Below are 1,367 nucleotides of genomic sequence, written 5' to 3'. Positions count from 1 at the left end.
TCAGGCAAGTGCATATTCAAATGTCCCTTTATCAAACTCTTCAATTTCACCTTCCCATGTAGAGGAAGGCATGCTACTATATGGGTCTAACAGGATTTTGAAGCATCTGATGATAAGAAGTCCCAAGAAGATACACAAAATCCCAACAAAAGCGAAGCCAGTTTTTTGCTCCAGAGTCAACGAGAAAGCTGACACTTCGTTGACACTCATCTTAGCTGAAGAGTTGCCACAGTAGGTACTACTCATTATTCACTGACACATCATTTTGGCTCTTCAGAATTCCTGCTGGAGTCACCTCTTGGCCTAGATACAAAATTGGACTCAGTTTAGTTTTATCCATACATGGTATTAGGTAGGTAATTGTTTAGTAACATCTGGCATTTTTCAAACTCTCTTGACTTAACTCACAAAAGATATATGAAAACATTATCAGATCTGGATCAGGATCAAATTAGTATTGGAGATGCTACTTCTATTGTAGTCATTACAGAATTGCCTTTGTGGACACACAAAACTGTACCTCTGTACACCAAATATAAAATCAAGTATGGGGGCTTCCCTGGTGGCGCAGTGGTTGAGAGTCTGCCTGCGGATGCAGGAGACGTGGGTTCGTGCCCCGGTCCGGGAGCATCCCACATGCTGCAGAGCGGCTGGGCCCGTGAGCCATGGCCGCTGAGCCTGCGCGTCCGGAGCCTGCGCGTCCGGAGCCTGTGCTCCGCGACGGGAGAGGCCACGACAGTGAGAGGCCCGCATACCACAAAAAAAAAAAAAAAAAAAATCAAGTATGAAGGGGAATAGTCAAATAATTAACCCTAAAAGCATTTGATTCATTAAGTTAAGTCATTGAGTTGATTCATTAAGTTAAGTGATTCATTAAGTCATTGCTTCTTTGACCCAAGTTGTCATCTAATTTTCATTTCATTTTTGCATGTATCAAAAAAACCATAAATAATTATAGGGTGTAAGCTGGTCAAGCTCTCTAAAGTCTATGTTTTAAGGTCTATCTCCAATGCCATTTTGTCTGATAGGTTCTGATCCTTTTAAATAGGTGTAATACCTTCTTTCTTTTTCACCCCCCTCCTTAGCTTTTAGACTTACGTTCTTGTATTTTCGTTTCCACTACCACTTCATACACTAAATGCTAATTTCTTAAAAAGAGAAATTGTGTTTTTAAAGTTATGTTAAAAAGAGCAGTACCCAACATAGTAGTTTGCAAGTAACAAGCCGCGGTAGCTGTGGACCATTAACCATCTCACCACCGTCTCCACTGGCTCTCACACCCTAAATAGATATAAAATCCAAGTTAAACAGCATGTTTTCTATGAAATTCAGCTGCAAGTCAAGCTCCTCAGACCCCTTGCCTACCA

At 41.2% G+C, this 1,367-nt stretch overlaps 1 protein-coding gene across 1 annotated transcript; it reads right to left on the bottom strand.

The window, feature by feature from the left end:
- Nucleotides 1-246, bottom strand: CTXN2 (cortexin 2; the record flags this gene model as incomplete). The annotated part of the gene is made up of 1 exon (XM_082835196.1): nt 1-246. One exon carries the CDS (start codon nt 244-246, stop codon nt 1-3), a length of 246 nt encoding a protein of 81 aa, XP_082691322.1.
- Nucleotides 247-1,367: the final 1,121 nt, after the last annotated feature.

Source organism: Leucopleurus acutus (genome assembly GCF_964270905.1).
Source record: "Leucopleurus acutus genome assembly, chromosome: 1".
Lineage (NCBI taxonomy): Eukaryota > Metazoa > Chordata > Mammalia > Artiodactyla > Delphinidae > Leucopleurus > Leucopleurus acutus.
Note: the sequence above shows the minus strand (reverse complement) of the source record. Positions and strands in the feature narration are given on the sequence as shown.